Source organism: Sceloporus occidentalis, unplaced genomic scaffold (assembly GCF_023333645.1).
Source record: "Sceloporus occidentalis isolate IW3139 unplaced genomic scaffold, rSceOcc1.0.p SCAF_2, whole genome shotgun sequence".
Taxonomy (NCBI): domain Eukaryota; kingdom Metazoa; phylum Chordata; class Lepidosauria; order Squamata; family Phrynosomatidae; genus Sceloporus; species Sceloporus occidentalis.
Genome location: NW_028316982.1, coordinates 115255546 through 115271602, shown reverse-complemented (window position 1 = coordinate 115271602; position 16057 = coordinate 115255546). Strand labels below are relative to the sequence as shown.

General features: G+C 38.3%; 1 protein-coding gene across 1 annotated transcript; it reads left to right on the top strand.

The window, feature by feature from the left end:
- Positions 1-2073: 2073 nt before the first annotated feature.
- LOC149318903 (mannose-binding protein-like) lies at positions 2074-13055 on the top strand. The gene is made up of 5 exons (XM_089507922.1): positions 2074-2148; positions 7700-7892; positions 8487-8612; positions 9832-9915; positions 12020-13055. Exons 2-5 carry the CDS (start codon positions 7709-7711, stop codon positions 12391-12393), a joined length of 768 nt encoding a protein of 255 aa, XP_089364048.1. The 5' UTR covers positions 2074-2148; positions 7700-7708; the 3' UTR covers positions 12394-13055.
- The last annotated feature ends 3002 nt before the right edge of the window (positions 13056-16057 follow it).

Here is a 16057-nt window from a genome sequence, read left to right as displayed (position 1 = left end):
TTTGTGTACGAGTCTAACTTCAGAAGGGGGTGTTTAAAGAATTCTGACAGAACAAGAAATAAACTGGTGGAGAGGACATATTCAATGTCATGTTGCAGCACCAGCATTGAACCAAAACTGTCTAAAAAACAGAGATGATATTAGTTTGCAAAGGCACCTAGACTTGATCTGGCTATTAGGAAGAATGAGGCCTTTGCTTCAGCTCAAGATGATGGGGCAGCAATGACAATTTCCATGTTGTCTATGCTAGATTTTTTGGATCTTCCTGTTAGACTTCTTGGCTGTTGTTGTGTATGCTGCACAAACTCATCCCAACTACCCTAAACTATCCTGCTGCCGCATGCTTCATGGAGGACATAATCACATTGCCAGATTTAGCTCCTAGTCCATCCAGTTTCTGTACATGGAATAAGGAGGGGAAGCTATTTTTATTTTCTTTATATCTGACAGGTACATTTCCCCCTTTTTATTGTACATGATGTTTGGCATAGTTTTGATACTGTACAATAATTGTCACCTACAAACCTTTTTGCTTGAAAATGTTTTGTTGATGTAAAACTACACTGCGTTAAATCCAATGCTTTTGCAAAGGTGTTAAAAATAGAGCTGTAAAAAAATCTGTTCAAAGCAGACTCAAAATCTTTCTTTAAATGGATTTAAAGCTACCTTGTGGTTTAGAGCAGTGCTTCTACATGTGCTTGAACCTTTAGAAAGGGTTTTTTTTCCCTGCTCAGTGCAGTCTTTGCAAATTACCAACCAGGGAAATGATTCTCATTTATTAGACTTTGTGTTTTCTTATTTGAAGTATATGCTCTGAGCAACTGCTGCTTACTCTTAATGTACCATGCTTAATGGCATCACCAGGAGCCATTCCTAGGCCTCAGGGTTTGCTCCAGGGGTTGGTATTATTCTGACCTGGCAATCTAGTAGTGGCCCTTATCCGATAGATATCACTCCCAAAGGTTTACAGCCAATTTTGCTGAAATATCTGGAAAAGTATCAAAATCTCATACATTTGCAATGACATTTTTAAAACGATGTGTTTTATTAATGGTGTGTTTAGTACAGAAGCCTCTTGAAAACAGTATGAATGAAGAAAGCTGTTTTTTTTAAAAATTGTATCATGCTTGTACAATAACAATTTTAACAGCAAGATGCAGTTTAAAACTACTATTCAGGTGCTCTTCTGAGGAGGTTAAAAAACTGAAAAGAAGCTCTTCAATCAGCTTTTATAAAACACTGTAGGCATTTTTCTTTTTAAAAACATCAAGCACATTGTGGTGATATAAAATCATGGTGTATCTTTAACATCTGAAATGGCAGCAACCAGTCTGACTAATCCAGCTTAGTGTAAAACTGCTGAGCCTGGAGAAAGAAGACATTCTGTCAGGTTTTACAAGAGGCAATAGCAAGGGAAAAACCCACACATAAATATGTATGTCCCCAATAGGGAAATTCCCAATTCTCTTAAATAATAGCCTTTTTAAAAGGAGTTTGTGGCCTCTCGTGACATTCAGAACTCTTTAACTGTGGGGAGAGAGGTCAAATGTAGATCACTGCTTCCTTCCTTTGGGAAACATGGTATTGTTTGAGCAGCTATGCATACAAACTCTCTTCTTCCTAATATTTACCCTTTTTTTCTCCCTGCCTCCTCCCCTTCTGAAAGTTTCTCAATCTCACTAAACTTTAGAGTTTAAAAGACAGGTCACTCTAAAGAAACTTATCAGAAGGTTAAACCCTGTGTATCATGCCAGTTTTGATAATGATTTTAAAGTGTCAAATGTTACAGATTTCTATATGCCACCGGATCTTACTGGAAGAACCTATTTTGAAGGAGTGGTCTGAGAAGGTTATTCTTAAAATGTATCCTTGTTTTCCAGTAAATCAGTAGGCAAATTGCTTCTCGTAAAACACTGCATCCCATGCTAGTAAATGGTGAAGTATAAAGCCCCGTTTTGCAGCCCATAGACTTATGCAAGACTAAACATTAACTAAATTAACTAAACATGCTTTCCTAGGTAGAAGCTTTCCCCCCATTTTACTCATTGTTCTGAACAGAAGAGAAACCTCCTACTTTCTTTCTCAGTCTTTGCAGTACTTCATATCAAATCCCTTATATTATTTAAAACTGGATTAAACTGGGAGCTGGTAAGTAATGTTGCTTTAAATTTTAATTTCCACCACATTTACAGGGTGCTTTATCCAACTGATCTGCCTCCATTCTCTTGCTGCAGCTGAATGAATAGTGATAGTACTTCTTTGTGGTTTAAGGTTGCACAACCACTTAAATATAGGGCTGAATGATATAACTGATTAGTAGTTTATTTAATGAAATATTAGTGGATTGATTGGAGTTTCAGAGGAAGAATTTTGGATTTGATGTGTTCCTAAGTAGACAGAAAGTTTTTAGTTGGTTATCTTACAGTTCCTATAACATCTGAAAAAGACACTTTCTTGAAGATTTGGAACTATACACCTTTCTTCAAATTTATTTGGTTAATTAATGAAGTGGTTTAAGGGCAGAATATTTAGAATATTTTGCTGGTGAATTAGTTCTTGAATTGGACATCCCAGCATATGATGACTTGTGATTTCGGTGAAATCTGAGATAACGCTTAGTCAAATTTCTAGCCTTCTTGAGGCATTCACTTTTAAATATTTGAACAAAGGTATGAGAATGCATGAGTGTAATGCTTTTTCTGTACTGATGCTACATGTGAAACCAATACTCTTGACTCAATACATTAGATTAGTCTGAAGGGGGCATTGTTGCCAGACTGACAATAACTACAAAGCTACAGCCAGTATCCATGTAATCCAGACTCCAGAGTACTTTGATGAGTTAATGAAACTTCGCTCAAAGTAGTTCAGCCACAAAGAGTTAAGCGACTGTCGTACTAAGTTCAAATTTGGTGTGTGCCCAGCCCAGGAAACAAAGGCGGGATACAGACCACCCAAAAAAGGGCGGTCTGCCGCCGCCTCCATTTCCGCCGGCAGGAAGCCTCAGCCTCCAAACGGCAAGGCTTCCCAGTGGCAGAAAAAGAACCCGCGAAAAGCGGGTTCTTTTTGCGTCGCACCTGCAATGCCAAGTGCACAAATGGTGCACTCATGATGTCGCAAGCACCACGTGATGTGCTGACGCTACGTGTCCATCGCATCAAAATGGCTGCACCCGTGTGTACAGGGCACCGCCATTTTGACGCCCCTGTCACGTGCTAGGGGTGATGCCAATATGGATGGTGCATCCTCGGCCAACCTCTAGCACATGACGGGGACGTACTAAAGGCTTGTCTGTACAGGGCCATAGATTATTTTAAAAATATCTTAAAATGGGACAGCTTGATAACTGTCCTTTTCATATTCATTCAGTTGGGCATTGGGCCAAGAACAATGCTTTCTCATGTAGTGCTGTTGAGCGACAATACTTAATCAAACATTAACTAATCAAATTCATGTTCTGCCATTTAAATAACTCATTGATTAAAGGAGGAATAATTGGGATAGTTTCAGATATTTAAGAAAGTGTCTCTTTTAGATATTACAGGAACTCTAAGAAGATCTAAAATAAATTACAGTGGAAAACTTTTCATCTACTCAAGCACATATGAAAACCAAAATTATCTTAAGAAAACATATCTTTCCTGAAAACTGCCTCATAATGGAAGTCAGCATTCCAGTTTACAGCACACTAAAGTAGAACACTAAGGGATGCAGTGGCTTAGTGGTTAAGCTGCCAATTTTGATGACTGGAGGATTGGAAAGTTGGCAGTTCGAGGCCCAAGTTCTGCAAGCTCTTGTCGCTAGTCCCAGCTTCTGCCAACCTAGCAGTTTGAAAGCATGCAAAGTAGATAAATAGGTACCACTTCTCAGTGGGAAGGTAACAGCATTAAGCGGAGTTATGCTGGCCACATGACCACCAGAGCAGTCCTCGGACAACACTGGCTCTTCAGCTTAGAAATGGAGATGAGCACTGCCCCCTACAGTTGGTTATGACTAGACATTCATGTCAAGAAACTACCTTTACCTTTAACCTTTAAATCAGAACACATGGGATGAACAATTGGACTCCCAGAGATCTGTTCAGGGCTGAGAAAAGTTCCCAGTCAGGATAAGCTTAGTGAGAATTAAACTGACAGAGAGAAATGCATACCTGGGCTTGTTGAATGCAAATTTCATTGTTGGGATAGTGGAAGAAGAGAGAGAAAGAGAATAAGAACAAGCATGTATTCCATATATTGCTATCCACTGTTCATGTTGCTCATAGGACTGTATACATTCTCATCTTCATAATAGTGTGGGTGGGACTGGCCATTTTCACACATTTTGAGTCATACATTATACTGGCTTTCTGACAGCATGTCTATAACTGAATTAGGGCTATTTCTCCAACTTCATATAAATGTATTGGCATCCCTACCCTGTACCTTTCTTAGAAATGTTAGCCCTGTTCAAGTTTTTCACCTCGTGTGTAAATTCTGCACACAAGGGGGAGAGTGAGGATAAATACACTAACTTCATCTCTTTTCTCAACATTCTGCACATGGGGAGGGTGACTGTCTAAAGAGGAAAGTTCTCTGTTCCTCTGGAAGTTCTCCCTAATTTTTCCAGAATTCTGAAATCTGAAGGAAAGCCCTCATAGTTACTACTTCTGCTAAAGGGCTAGGAATTATCTGGCTCATCATGATTGTTGGGCTGCCGGTCCCAAAATTCCTCATCATTGGTTATAATGTCAGTAGCTGCTAGGAGTTGACAGTCCAACATCTAGAGGGCCCCATGATTCCCATGTCTGCTCTACAAACAATTGTCTTCCATGTACCAAGAGGAAGAAAAATGTTGAATAAGGGAATAGAGCTGAGACACTGGTGAATAAGGGAATGGAGCTGGGTTTGCTCCCCTCCTCATTCACCAATGCTTCAGTTCAGATTTCTCAAATGGTTAGAGGATTACACTGCTGGAGCTTCACATACTCAGAATAGTATACTACAAATGCACAACAACAGTACTGGGCTCTACATTTGACTCTTAGGTCTTTTATTTCATGGCTCAATGGAGTGAAATAGAAGCCAACAATAAAAAGCACTGGGAAATCCCAGTTTATAAGCAATGTTCTCTTGTTTCTGTGTGATTCTGGCTTATTTTATTTGTTATCATTTTCTTTTTATCAGTTCACCCTGAGGGCTTTCAAAACCCACTTCATTTTTGTCCTGTGTATTTTGTTTATAAAATTACATACAAAAGTTAACAAACTAAGTAGTGCACTATATCTATTATGTTTATACAGTGGGTCCTTGTTATCCGCTGGGGTTTGGTTCCAAGATCCCACATAAATAACAAAATCCGTGGATGCTCAAGTCGCATTAAATATAATGGCAGAGCAAAATGTTGTCCCTTATGTAAAATGGAAAATCAAGGTTTGCTATTTGGAATTTACACTTTTTTTGGAATATTTTCAAGCTGTGGATGCTTGAATCTATGGATAAAAAATCTGTGGATAAGGAGGGATGACTGTATACTCAAATACAACTATGCAGTTAAATACAATGGTCCCTCCGGATTCATGGCCTTGGCACTTGCTGTTTTCGTCATTCATGCGGCCAAGTCTGTGGCTCCCTCCCTCTCCCCTCCTTCTTTCCTTTATCCGGTATCTTCCCCCTAGCACTGGAGACTTTAATCAGAGCCCTGATAGTCATCAGGACTCTCTTTCCCAGGAGTGCTTGGGGCCCAGAATGCACATGTCCTACCTCTTCATCGCAGCCAATTGATGTTTTATGTACCCACTGGCTATGCAGGAGGAGGAGGCAGGGCATGTGCACACAAAGCCTCGATCCACTGCTGCAAAAGAGAGTCCTGATGGCTGCCGGGGCCAATTACAAGCTCCAGTAGATCGGGCTCCAATTAAAGTCCCCAGCACCAATAAGGGAGGGAGGGGGAGGGAGGGAATTTCACAAATGGACAAGTCCCATTGTCCCCAATTACACCAATGGGACCTTAATATTTGTGAAATTTTGAATTTGTAGGGGGGGGCAGAATGTATCCCCCATGAATCTGGAGGGACCACTGTATATCCAGTTCTACAAGAATATGGATGAAATTGTATTGTATACTCAGATGCATATTCAGTTGACAAGGCAGGACTGGAATTGGCCCAATGACATCTGTATACAGACATTCACAGTTGCATTTCGTCTCTTCCGGATCTCTTCCGGAAGGCCTTTGCTGAATAGTTCCCGGGTACTAGAAGAAAAATCTAACTTCTGAACTCTGACCTTACCTTAGTCACAGTCTATTGTTTACTGTATTAATTTTTTAGTATGTTTTAATTCTTACATCGTTTAATAGTATTTTAAGAAGGTGATTGAGGGATTTGGATTGTATGTTTTTTAATCTTTGTAAGCAGCTCTGATTGCATCTTATAGAGGGACGGACTATAAATAAATTTTATTATTATAATAATAATATTATTATTATTCCATGACAACGGGATGGTGAATCCATTCTGGGGTTTGATCTGAAACTAATGGCAGGGGGAGGGGAGCCATTAGGATTCAGTCTCCAAAACAGATTCTACAACCTGAATAACTCCTTTGAAGTTCAACCCAAAGCTCAGAGCAGATTCACCATCAGAATAATATGGAAGCCATCAGATGCCATTGGATATACATTTGAGTGTACCATTGATTTTCATTCCGTGGTTTCTGACTAGCAAGTGGCTATTTCCCCACCACCACAAAGGCTTTCTTTTTATGAGTGTGGTGCATAAAAACCTAATGTAATTTGTAGGGATTTAATTCTTTGTTCATTTCATTCTCAGATAAATCAATAAATCATTTAACAGTTTTCTTCCCACTGTGAGAAAGTATTCAGAAACTGCAGAGTTTTCAAAGACTTTTCATAGTTTGGGACTTATTCTGCACCAAATATCAGTGTGAGGTGAGAGTTTAGCACACACACATAAAAATATCATTTTCTGTACAGGAAGCTATATTTTTCCAAAATACTATTTTCCATATAGAAAATCCTGTTTTCTGTGCAGAAAATCTGTTGTTGAGAACTTGTTCTGAACAAAATTTGGAATCAGTATTTTCTTAAATGTTATTTCATACACAGAAAATGCTATTTCCTTTTTTTAAAAAATAATCTTTATTAAAGAAAATGCTATTTCCTGTGTATGGGGGGGGGGGGCATGCAAATTTTGTGCAGAGTAAGATGCAAATTGCAATGATTCTCACTAGTCCAGGATTCTCCTTGTTTAGGTTTCCTGATCTTAAGAAACACATTTTTCAACCATTTAAATATATTTTCAAATATTCTTTCTATTTCTAGTGGTCTGTACAAATTATAAATAGTTTCATTGCCATGGCTCCCAATCAGGTCATCATGGGAATTTTAGTTCTGTGAAGAGGCTGCGGATATTCAACAGAAATTGTAGTATCTCCCAAAATTGAAATTCCTATTAAATGTGGGTGATACCATAACCGTCCAAAGCTGGCTTCAACTTCACTCTAGCTGATCATGTAGATGTGCCCATAGTGCCCAAGAGATTGGGCAAACCCACATGGATAACTGTGGCTTTTTCAAATTCTTTGCTTTGTCAGCAAAAGAGAGTACTCTCTCACTTGTGTAGAGAATTGCAGAATGGCCAAGAAATGATAAAATGATGGCAGAAAATAATCGCCTCTTAACTTGTTCTCTTTCTAAGGTATTAGCAATGTATGCTCTCCAGCTTCTGAAAGTCCTAGTGGTGGGAGCATCACTGGCATGGGCCGCTGTTTCTGAAACAAACAGATGTGAAACAAGCACCTGCACAGTGATGGCGTGTGGCAGCCCAGGACTCAATGGTTTACCCGGAAGAGATGGAAAAGATGGTGCAAAAGGAGAAAAGGGAGACCCAGGTATAATGAAAATGATAGTGTTATAGCATAATTTTGTAGTGTTATATCATAATTGTTTTATAGGAAAAGGAGCATTAACAATAGTTTGTAATGTGATAGGCAAAATCACATTTGCTTCCCCCTTGTCGAATATGCTATAGGAATATTCCTATATGCTGTAAAATATACTATTGGAATATTTTAATACAGATAATGAGATATTTTGGAGAGAGGATCCAAGTCTAAACATGTAATTTAATTATGTTTCATATACAATGTATACACATAGCCTGAAGGTAATCTTGTACACAATATTTTTAATCATTTTATGCATAAAACAAAGGTTGTGTACATAAAACAAACATGTCACTCTCTCAGCCACCCATGTGGACAATTCTTGAGTATTTTGGATTTGAGAACTCTGGATAAAGGGAGACTCAACCTATACATGCAACACAGACAGCCTCAATCCAAAGGAGGAGGAGCCACATAAAGGCAACCATTATCACGGTGAATAGGAAATCAGATTTCAATTTATGGTTTCTCTTTGGCTATTTGTTGTGATTGTGGCGGTACCAAAGTCAATGTGATTTTTTTGTTTTATATTTGCATTAGGAGTTGAAGTGAGGGGCCAACAGGGTCCCCCTGGCAAAGCTGGGCCTCCTGGAATCCCAGGAATGCAAGGAAGCCCAGGAATTATGGGTCCCTCAGGCCAAAAGGGGCAAAAGGGAGAAGCTACAGGTAAGAAACCAATTCCTTCATGCTCTCTTGTACCTATATTTGGGTGTAACTACAAACATGAATAACTGTCTCACAGCATGTAAGGAATGGGCTGAGCTTCTCTCATCCTGTGAATTCTTCATGCCAACATCACCCAAAAAGCTTGATTGCACTTGTATTAAAATCTTTGCACTCACTATGTCAACTATAGAATATTCCCAAACACAAGACATCTTTTTCTTTTGGCCATGAGTGACTGGCACTTTGGAACCATTCTTCATCTATAGGTCTGTCTTGGAAGCAGTAAGCTCAGCTAATACATTTTATGGGGTCCTCATGCTTCTGGGGACACAAAGGTCCACCAGTGGGTTCACATGCAGTGAGTCACATGTCAACCAGTTTCTCATTGGGGGTTAGTGTATCCTGACTCTAACAGTTCTGGCAACACTTGAGCCACCTTTGAAACAATAATGACTGTTGATACACTAATATGAAGTTATCCACACACACAAACTAATATGAAGTTATAATGGTCCTACACATGGTGGCTTCCATGTCAACCAGACCATAGGATACACCTGGCTTCAGCAAACCTTACAGGCAATCACATGGAGGTTGGTCTAGTTATGTCCCACAAAGAATCAGAATCCATCCTGCAGATGTTGTCTCCCTAAGCAACATCCCTCATATAATCAGCTGGTATTTGTGGACACCAGCTGAGTCACCATGTTGGTATTAACTGGCAACTTCAAATTCTGGCTCAAAATGTCTAACTTCTCACAGTGAAGAAAAAGAGCAGCACAGCTACCATTTTTAGGTGGTATCTGTAGATTAACTGGCAAAACTCCAGATGGAGCTTTGACTGGAGGCCCAGTGACTTCAAGCTAGGTTACCATGCTCCAAGATCAGGGCATAGCCATGGCACCTGGTGTATTGAGGGGTTTCAGGATCTATGCTGAATATGTTTCAGAACACGATCTAAAGGCACATGATGTAGGGGCTCTGTTGAACCATAGTGCCATATGGTCAGTAGCTAGCTATCTGGGCACCCCATGTACTCTGCCTTGAAGTCCATGATGGAAAGAAAAAATGCTATAATTGTCACAGAAAGATAAATAATTAAGACCACATATTATAGATACAATTTATTGCTATAATCTGGATGGCAAATCTCCATTTAAACAAAATAGAAGTATTTGTGCTTAACTATATACTCTCCCATCCCCCTTTTACCTCATAGCTATTGACACAATTCAAACACAAGTTGCTACTTTGGAGAAGATGATTCAGACACTTCAAGAAGAGCTTAGAAAAACCAAAACACGTAAGAAGCAACATTAATCTTCTGTACTTTGTTTTCAACTCTATTTTAAAATATTTATTCAAGTGTATATATGTGTGAAAATAATAAGTTGATATTGAAGTTAGCATGGTGTAAATACCCCTTATACAGGTTGAGTCTCCCTTATCCAAAATGCTTGGGACCAGAAGTGCTTTGGATTTCAGATATATATATATGTGTATATATATATATATATATATATATATATATATATGGATTTTGGAGTGTTTGCATATATATAACAAGTTACCTAGGCAATGGGACCTAAGTCTAAACATAAAATTCATTTATGTTTTGTATAAACCTTATACACATAGGCGGAAGGTAATTTTGCACACAATATTGTTAATATTTTTGTGCACAAAACAAAAGTTTGTGTACACTAAAACATCAGAAAGCAAAGGTATCACCATCTCAGCCACCATGTGGACAATTTTAGATTTAAGAGTATTTTGGATTTTCGGATTCCAGATAGAGATAATCAATCTGTATTATGTTTTTAGTATCTTTCCCAGTTTCTGCTCATTGTAGATGTACAACAAGAAATTAATTATTAAACACAACAGTATAGTTGCAAGTAGCATAACTACAGAGCCTTGGAGAAATGGTCCCCACCTGATACAAAATTGCCCACAGGTTTAGCCATATACCAGTTCAGCTGCAGTATTCATACATGCACTTACACACAATATGCCGGGGCAAAAAAACCCCTTTTTTTTTTAAATGTTTTGTTTTGTTATTGTTTTACCACCTTCTGTATGGATCATTTTGGGGAATTTGGGGACAAAACCTTTTTTGGGGAGGGGCAAACAAAATCTTTAAAATTGACCTCAGGGCCCCTTGGGGCACAGAATGGCTGAGGGGGATGCATATGGTCCAATTTTCCATTTCCGTATCTATAGCATCGGATTGTTCACTTAAGAGGGGCACCTAACTAGCTACTAGATATGCATGTGATAGAAGCATGTATTACTATGCCAGCACTTTCAAAACCTTGACTAATTAATGTACATTGAGGTTAATATTATTTTTTTAGTATGCAAGAATTCTATTTATTTCTGTCACCATCCTATACACATTTAAATGTGACTGAGGTTTAATCTGCACTGTAAAATTAATTCAGTTTGACGCCACTTTAACTTCCATGGCTCAATGAAATTCTGGGATTTGTAGTTTTGTAGAGTGAGCCACTGTGGTATAATGATTTGAGTAGACTATGACTCTGGAGATCAAGGTTCAATTCTCACTTCACCCATGAAACCCACTGGGCGACATTGGGCAAGAGGTCACACCCTCTCAGCCTCAGGGGAAGGGAATGACAAATCTCCTCTGAACAAATCTTGCCAAGAAAACCTCATGGTAGGTTTGCCTTAGGGTTACCATAAGTTAGAAACAACCTGAAGGCACGCAATAACAATAAGTTCTATCAGAGTATCGTATCGTATCTAGATCAAGAGTATCAGAGTATCGTATCTAGATCAAGGGAAGTAATAGTGCCACTCTATTCTGCTTTGGTCCAGTTCTGGGCGCCACAATTCAAAAAGGATGTTGAAAAACTGGAACGGGTCCAAAGGAGGGCAAGTAAAATGGTGAAAGGTCTTGAAACCATGTCCTATGAGGAACGACTTAAGGAGCTGGGGATGTTTAGCCTGGAGAAGAGAAGGTTAAGAGGTGATATGATAGCCCTTTTTAAATACTTGAAGGGATGCCATACAGCTTCTGTAAGCTGCTCCGATTGCCTGAGTGCAGATGGGGCAAGATAAAAATAAATAAATAAATAAATAAATAAATAAATAAATAAATAAATAAATCAATCTTTCTGAGATTTCAGTCAATTGATGTACTGCATTTTACAAGCAACAACAAGACAAAGAGTACCTGGTGATGAGAGAGGAAAGGGACAAGCATTGGGAGAAGCAAAACGTTTATACAGCCCAGTTCCATCCAGAATAAAACATTTAAGGGTCAACTTTTAAAAAAATGTTTAAATGAATCATGTTCATGGATAATATGGATCAATTACTGTGTTTTCTGCAAGCTGTTTCCACACTTTCTCACCATATTATGCTTTTCTCTTTCATTCCAGTTCTATTGTTGCAGGGGGCAGTGAGCATTGGTGAGAAAATATTTGTTTCAACTGGCCAGCAAAACACTTTCTCCGGTGGGAGAGATTTGTGTGCGCATGCTGGTGGAGCACTTGCCAGCTCAAGGAATGCAGCTGAGAACAGAGCATTGACAGAAATCGTGAAGAAGAATTCAAAGCATGCTTTCCTTGGCATAAATGATATCCAGACAGAGGGTAAATTTGTGAATTTGAATGGAGCACCTGTAGGTTATACAAACTGGAAACAAGGAGAGCCCAATAATCTCAATAATGAGGACTGTGTTATATTGTTTGACAATCAGTTATGGAATGATGTTCATTGTGAATATAAATCACTGATAATTTGTGAAGTTTAGGCTATTTACAAAAAAAACTTTAATTCTGGAAGCACACATGCTTGTAGTTGGTAACATCTAGCAACTTTTTACTCCAGGATGAAGTATAGGGAAGAAGAAGGCTTTTGTCTGAGTTTGATCGATTGCTAGGATTTACCAAAAGTCACAACATTGATTGCTAAAGAAAGTTAAAATGAAAAATTTGCCTATCTCAATCTTTAATTGAGATAGGCAAATCACAAAGATGGTCCCGTCACCATCACAGGCTCACTTTGTAAGGACATGAGAGAAAGCTTTCAATGGCTGCTCCTACCCTCTGGGATTCCCTTCCAATGAAGGCTAGAATGGCCTCCTCCCTGCTTTCATTTCACTGGCAAGCAATACCATTTTTATTTAAGCAATCTTTTAATGGTTAAGCAAGAAAGGTTCTTAATACAGATGTGTGGATTACCTGCTTTTAACATTTGGGTGATTTTTAATCAGTTTTATAATGTTTTAATGTGGTGATCTTAAATTGGTTTTTCAAACTGTTTGTCAATATTTTTAATTTGTTGTTGGGGATGCTGTCTTGGGTCCTATCCTGGGAGAAAGGCAGAATGTAAATAAATAAATAAGATGGGTGAGGATTCATTTTAGTTCATTTCTGAGCTGAACTCATATAAATCTGCAAAATTTGAATGTGGGAACAAAGGAAACTGGCAGATTTGTCCATCCCTATTGGAGGAAGATGACTTTTACAGTGTTCTAAACTCATATGACAGGAGGGATGTTTTTGCTGTTCTACATCTTTTTTTTTTTTTTTGTTTATTTTTTTTATTTTGGTTTATTCTTTTGTTAAAAGAAAAATTTCAGAATGTTTAAGCATTACAGAAAGTTACAAAACATGTTTATGAATGAGCTATTTCTATCAATCCACCTTCAACTTGGGTAGAGTGCATGGCTGCAATCAATCTCCAGAAATATTGTCTAGAAGACTGTCATCTGCAAAACCAAATGAAGATCCAATTGGCTGAAATTGATTATTCAAATAAGTTTTTAACCATGGAAACCAATTCACCAGCATACCTAATATGTGCTTATCTCTTTCATGAGGAGGGATATGCTAGAGAGATTTTATTTTACAAAAATGAAACCTGCTGATGTTCCTTCCTCCTGTCTTCACTCCTCTTCCTTCTAGGTCTAACCATGCTCTTCACATGATGTTTTCTGCTTACAGCAAGTATGGTGATAATAAGCAGCCTTGCATGACTCCTTTGCCTGTTGGGAACCATTCAGTTTCTCTGTAGTCTATTATGGCTGTAGCCTCTTGTCTTGAGTATAGCTTTCTCAATAGAACTGTCAAGTGTATTGGCATTTACATGTCTTTGTGAGCATTCCATAGCTTTTTGTGATCAATGCAGTCAAAGGCTTTGCCTCTGTCTTTCCTGAACCCTCCTTGCACCTCTGGGATTCCTCTCACCAGGTGAGGTTGGAATCTGTGTCGCAGTATTTTAAGCATAGTTTTGCTTGTGTGGGAAATTAGTGCTATCGTCCTATAGTTGCTACAGTCTCTTGTGTCCCCCTTTTTGTGGATGGGGATGTATATTGAATGTTTCCAATCATTTTGTTTCCCATGTTTGTTGACTTATTTTAGTTAACACTAGATTCTGTATGTGTAGATTGTAACAGTTCAATTGGAATGTCTTCTTCTGTTCCTAATGATTTTCCCAATTTCTATTAATGAAGCTTACACTTCACTTTCTAGAATTTGAGGTTCATCATCATACGATTATTCATTCCATGTGTCATTCATTTTTTTAAAAAAAATATGTTACATAGCTCTTCTGTATACTGCATTCAGCATTTTTAAAAATTTCTTCTTGGTCTTGTAGTGTGTTCCTGTACTTGTCATATAGCATTCCAGGTTTTGGTTTGAACTTCCCTTTCATTTCCCTTATCTTGCTGAAGAGGTCTCTTGTTTTTCCTTTTTTGTTGTTATTTTCTTTGATTTCTTTGCATTGATTGTTATGGTAGTCCTCTTTATCCTTGCATACTAGACATTGAACAGTTGGATTTATGGTTCTGATTTTGTTCCTGTCTTCCTTTTCCTTTGTTTTCCTTCTTTCCTTAATTGCTTGTAGCATTTAATCTGTTATCCACTAAGTCTTCTCTTTCTTTTGGGCCACAGTAAGGGTATTGCTGAATTCTTCCTTTTTTATGTCCATGACTTCTGAACATAGTTCTTCTGGTTCCCAACTATTCCACTAGTTGTAGAACCAGCAAATATGGTTTTGTATATCCTACAATACCTATAGTATTCCACATATCTTTGAATTCTTTTCCACATGTTATGTGAGAATTGATTTCCAGGTGCAAATATAAGGTATGTACATGATTCAGAGAACTGTGGTGTCTTTGGATACATGCAACATGTGTGAGGCACCAAAAGAGTGTACCACCGATCTTACATGTATTTCCCAGTTTTGGTATTGTGTGATCATCTACTGAGTTTTGACTACGCTGACTGTTTCTGAACTATCTCAGAACCGCTCCCAAGCGCTCCCACTCTTATCAAGGCCAAATTTTCTGTGCCTCACTGTTTATTTTCAGCTCCTAAACTAGTCTGCAGGCTTCAGATATAGTAGAGGATTCAATTACAATTCAACAGGCAGTCCAGGCAACGTCTGTGTGTGGAATGATGCAGTAGAATACCTTGAGCCCTAAGCCATATCTAAGGAATCCCAAATAAATTTCGAAGGTATGCTAAAAGTTTCATTTGAAAATCACTGTTGCACCTTCTGTCTCGCACAGAATTCAAACAAGAACATTATCTATTTCTACATTTAATATATTACTGGTTTATCATATCTCATGTGGCATCTGGTTTCTGATAATGGCATTCTTTTAGCATAGATCAGGACAAAAAAGTAAGTCACATAGAGGAAGAAATGTAATTTCTGGTACTGGAAAATAACATGCATTCACTGAATGCAAATAGTACCTTTTCTGATACATAATGCATTTTTCTTGCCTCTCCTCACACCTCTCAATGCAATTCTTATGAGAAATTATGTCTTTATATTCAGTAACTGGTGTTTCTCGAGTATAAAAGGGGGGCTTCAAACATCTGACTGGGTATTTTGATTGGATATTTACATGGAGAGGCACCAAACACCTGTAAAATATGAGACTGACTTGTATATCCAATCGCAGAATGGTATTTTTTGAATCTATTCAACATTTAATTTGTTTCTGAATTCTGTAGCTGTAACATTGCAATTTCATTTTACCTAGGCAATGATTAAAGGGAAGTGAGAGGGGTTTTGGGAAAAATACCTCTATTGGCATTTCAAGGACTCTAAAAACATTGCTATAATCAAAGCTTTATATAGGCTGGCTCCAGATGGATCTTGCCTCAATCCATAAAGATCTTAGCCCCAATGACCAACCTGTGCTTATACTTTTTTATAAGAAGGGCTGGGAAATGTGTAACTTTCCTGATGTTCTTGAACTGCATCTTCTAACACCCCTTGCCAGCATAGGCAATGGTGAGGAATGTTAGGAATTAAAGGTCAGCACCTGGAGGGCCCCACTATTCACATCCTGAGTTTTAAGGGTTGCTCTTAAACCCTTAGAAAAGCCCTGAACTCAGTCACAGCAGCATGGACCTTTCTAGTGATTTAAGAGTTGTTCTAAAAGACTAAGG